General features: G+C 53.3%; 1 protein-coding gene across 1 annotated transcript in view; it reads left to right on the top strand.

Moving 5' to 3' along the window:
- Positions 1-1,369: 1,369 nt before the first annotated feature.
- LRCH4 (leucine rich repeats and calponin homology domain containing 4) overlaps positions 1,370-4,207 on the top strand; it is a gene marked incomplete at its 3' end in the record, with an annotated part of 7,592 nt that continues 4,754 nt past the window's right edge. The window contains exons 1-3 of the mRNA XM_008048958.1: positions 1,370-1,624; positions 1,781-1,907; positions 2,094-2,199. Of these exons, the coding sequence (XP_008047149.1) occupies positions 1,392-1,624; positions 1,781-1,907; positions 2,094-2,199 (466 nt within the window). The remainder of the gene's footprint in view (positions 1,625-1,780; positions 1,908-2,093; positions 2,200-4,207) is intronic.

Here is a 4,207-nt window from a genome sequence, read left to right as displayed (position 1 = left end):
GGAAGAGGGTGGGAAGGAGGTCAGTCCTGAGCAGGGGAGCCCAGCTGGGGGGACCTGCGAGCTCCAGCTCCCACCTCCAGCCATGTTTTCTTGCCTTTTCCTCCTAGTTCTTAGGAATCTGTGACGTCAGAGTCCCTTTGACCTGGCTGCTGGGCCTGGGCCTGGCGAAAAACTGTTGTTCAGTGTCGGAGCCATACTTAGTCTCTAGCACTAGGATATAGTGACCTGTGGCTTCTCCCCTGTGTTGAAAACAGGCTGAGGTAGGAGCAAGGGCCCCTGAGGAGAGATGGGCTCTCCCAGGGGTCTTCCTTAGGAGTGTGTATATTCTCTCCTTGAGCTTTCCAGCCCGTCGCCCTACTTTTTTCTCGTGAGTGCCAGTTCTTCTGTGACCTTTTGCCCTCCACTTCTCCTGGCACCTCAGAACAACAGGAACTACAAGAGGCATCAACTGCAGCCACCCTTCCAAGATAGCTCTTCATTTATTTATTTATATTTTTTTGAGTTGGAGTCTCACTGCGTCACCCAGGCTGGAGTGCAGTGGCACGCTCACGGGCACCCCAGTGTGAACTTGCTGAGCGCTGGCGATCCTTCTGCCTCAGCCTTCCAAGTAGCTGGAACTACAGGCGTGCGTTACCACGCCCGGCTAACTTTTTATTTATTGTAGAGATGAGGTCTCTCCAAGTTGCCTGGACTAATCTTGAACTCTTGTTCTCCCTTGCTAATTTGGCCATCTCCCTGAGTGCCTTAGGACCGGTTTAATGACAAATCAGACCTGGGAGGACTTGTGTGTAGAGCCTCAGGGGCTTTTCTAGATAGGAAGCCAAAGTGGCCAACGCTTGCTAGCTTTTCGATCTTGGGTAGTTACTTGACTTCTGAGCTGTGATTTCCTTACCTATTAAATGTTCCCACTTTACAGGCGGCCTACATCACAAGGTTGTCGCCAGGCCTCAGGAGGCATTTTCCAGAGGCTTCTGGCTGCTGTGCTGTAGGGTTGCTGGGACCTTCTAAAAGACCCGGGCCTCTTTACCTTTCCACCTAGTGCTGGAGATGCTTTCTGTAGTTGGGCCGTGCAGGACGAAAGGGGAGCAGGTGTTTCCTTGTTGTGGATAATTTATTCTTCCTCCAGACTGAGTGGGCTCAGGCAGTCCACTCACCTCAGCCTCCCGAAGTGCTGGGATTACAGGCTGAGCCACTGAGCCCGGCCTTCACTGATTCTCATGGTAATCCCTACCCCCAAGTCTGGGATTCTCTAGCCTATCATGACCCTAAGCCCTTTGCCTCCCCTTTGCCATTCTGGTCAGGCTTGGAATGTGCTAGAGTTTGCAGAAGGCTTTGTTCTCTCTCCAGGAAGCCCAGGTTTACGAAAGACTTGATTCCTTGGGTCTGGGAGTATGGAGCTGGGCCGCGGCCGAGGGGAGCCTCCAGGTCCTCTGCGGGACTGGGCCCTTCCACAACTCTCTTCCGACACTTGGTCCCTAGACTTGTCGCGGAACCGGTTTCCCGAGGTGCCTGAGGCAGCCTGCCAGCTGGTGTCCCTGGAGGGCCTAAGTCTCTACCACAACTGCCTGAGATGCCTGAACCCAGCCTTGGGGAATCTCACAGCCCTCACCTACCTCAACCTCAGGTAGGGAGAGGGAGCCAGGGGCGAGCGGGGCTTGTTCCTCTCAGCTTCAGGTGCCAGTGCGCAGTGCCCTGAGTGACCCTCAGGTGATGCTCGACAAGAACAGTGCTGGGATGCCATGCCCGGGGAGTGAGCCCACTGCCCTTCTCCCTTCCACAGCCGAAACCAGCTGTCGTCGCTGCCCCCATACATCTGCCAGCTGCCCTTGCGTGTGCTCATCGTCAGCAACAACAAGTTGGGAGCCCTGCCTCCCAGCATCAGTGCTTTGGGAAGCCTGCGGCAGCTGGTGAGCATGGAGAACAGGGCGAGAGGAGAGACCCTCGAGCCCGGCAGCGGGGACCTTTGGGGAAGTCGGGGAAGCAGGGAGCGCCCTGGGGAAAGGCCTAGACCAAGGGTGGGTGGCTAGAGGCGAGAGGGCAGCTTCTGATGAGCCTGGTCTTAAAGCTCCTTCTCCCTGCTTTCTAAATTCCAGGATGTGAGCAGCAATGAGTTACAGTCCCTCCCTGCAGAGCTGTGTGGCCTGTCTTCCCTGCGGGACCTCAATGTTCGGAGGAACCAGCTCAGCACCCTGCCTGATGGTGAGAGAATTGAAGAACTGAAGGGGGAGGGTGTGTGTGTGTGTGTGTGTGTGTGTGTGTGTGTGTGTCAGCTTAGGCTGCTGTAACAAAAACACCACAGACTGGGTGGCTTATAAATAACAGGAATTTATTTCTCACAGTTCTAGAGGACGGAAGTCCAAGATTAGGCTGCTACCATGGTTAGAATCTGGTGAGGACTCTGTTCCAGGTTGCAGACTGCTGGCTTAGTATATTTTCACATGGCTGAGAGCAAGAGAGAGCTCTCTGGAGTTTATCTCTAAGGGGGCACTAACCTTGTTCTTGAGTCCTCCAACCTCGTAACCTAAATTACCTCCCGAAGGCTCTGCCTCCTAATGCCACCACTTCGGGGGTTAGGGCTTCAGCATATGCATTTTAGGATGGCACAAGCATTCAGTCCACAGCAGTATGTCCACCTAGAAGAATTTACAGGCAAGGATTTTTTTTTTTTTTTTTTTGAGTTGGAGTCTCACTCTGTCGCCCAGGCTGGACACACTCACGGCCCCCACAGCCTTGACCTGCTGGGCTCAGGTGATCCTTCTGCCTCAGCCTTCCAAGTAGCTGGAACTACAGGCGTGTAATACCACTCCCAGCTTAAGGGAATTTTCAAAGAAGAATCATGCTTTGGCTGCCCAGAGTTCTGCAGTATGTAAGACAAACTGTAAATGATCTTGATCTTGACCATAGCAACTCTCTGAGACTGGCAAAGCATGGATTATTAACTTTATTTTAGGAATATGAAAATAGGCATGGAATGGGGAGTAGATGAATGCATTGGCTCCAGGTAGCATCTCAAAGTTGGAAGGGGCCTTCAGGTCACCTAGCATCACTGCTCGCCCCAGCAGGAGCTCTCAAACACCTGAGTCAGGTGATGTCCTGAGACTCCTCCCCAGAGATGCTGGGGCCAGTGCTGGGGCCCAGGGACCCCCGTTTAATGCGTTAATGTGATACACCAACATTTGATATCCTCTGCTCCAAAGCGGGCCCGCCTTCTTTCATTCAGTGTTGGGGTGTATGTGTGTGTGTGCACACTTCCTGTGTTTTATGTGGGGACCAGGTAGGTGTGGGTGATGTGACTAAGATCTGAGCCATCTCTTGCAGGCTTACTGGCTTAATGGGGCGAGAAGTACGGGGGTGGGATGCTTGAAGAGCCCTGAAGGCCAGAGGGGAGGCACTGGGCTCTGCTTGGGAAACCTGGGGAAGATGTCGCTGGAGCTGGCAGCAGGAACCGGACTTTGAAGGCGATGTCTCCATCTTTCTGCATCCAGGCAGAGGAACCTCCATGTGCAAAGCATGGAGGCAGGAGGGAGAATGGTCCAGCACAGATGCAGTTAGGGAGGCAAGCCAGGGCTGGCGAGGCAGGAAGGGTCTTCTGCTGTGTTCAAGAGTGTGAACTTCATTTTGAAGAACCAGAGGGGAGTCAGGAGGTCATCCTCCAACCCCTTTCTGCCCAGTCCTCTTCCTTCCAAATAAACATTGGATCAAAGCTCTCTTTGGGCCATAAAAAGAGATCTAAGCAAAATGCCCTGGGGACACGGGCAGGAACTATCAATTCCATGAACTTGAGGTGTCTGGAAAGATTCACTGAGGAGGTGACACTTGAGCTGAACCTTGAAAGATGTGTGGACAGGAAAATGGAGTTCTCCCTACTGAGCAAACAGCACTTGGAAAGGCCTAGAAGCTGAGGGACTGGAGGGGTGGACTGTGAGGTGGGACACATGAGTGGAGCCACATCTTGAAAGCCTTGATCATGGCTGGGTGTGGTGGCTCATGCCAGGATTCCCAGCACTTTGGGAGGCGGAGGAGAGAGAATTGCTTGAGCCCAGGGGTTCAAGACCAGTCAGGGCAACGGCAACTTGGTGAGACCTCTACAATAAATAAAAAATGGTTCGTGACCCACCTGGGCAGGCGAGACCTCATCTCTACAATGAAATAAAAAAATTAGCCGGGCGTGGTAGCGCGCGCCTGTCATTCCGGCTACTCGGAAGGC

This window comes from Carlito syrichta, unplaced genomic scaffold (genome assembly GCF_000164805.1).
Source record: "Carlito syrichta isolate Samal-C Ts95f unplaced genomic scaffold, Tarsius_syrichta-2.0.1 Scaffold130370, whole genome shotgun sequence".
NCBI classification, from domain to species: domain Eukaryota; kingdom Metazoa; phylum Chordata; class Mammalia; order Primates; family Tarsiidae; genus Carlito; species Carlito syrichta.
Note: the sequence above shows the minus strand (reverse complement) of the source record. Positions and strands in the feature narration are given on the sequence as shown.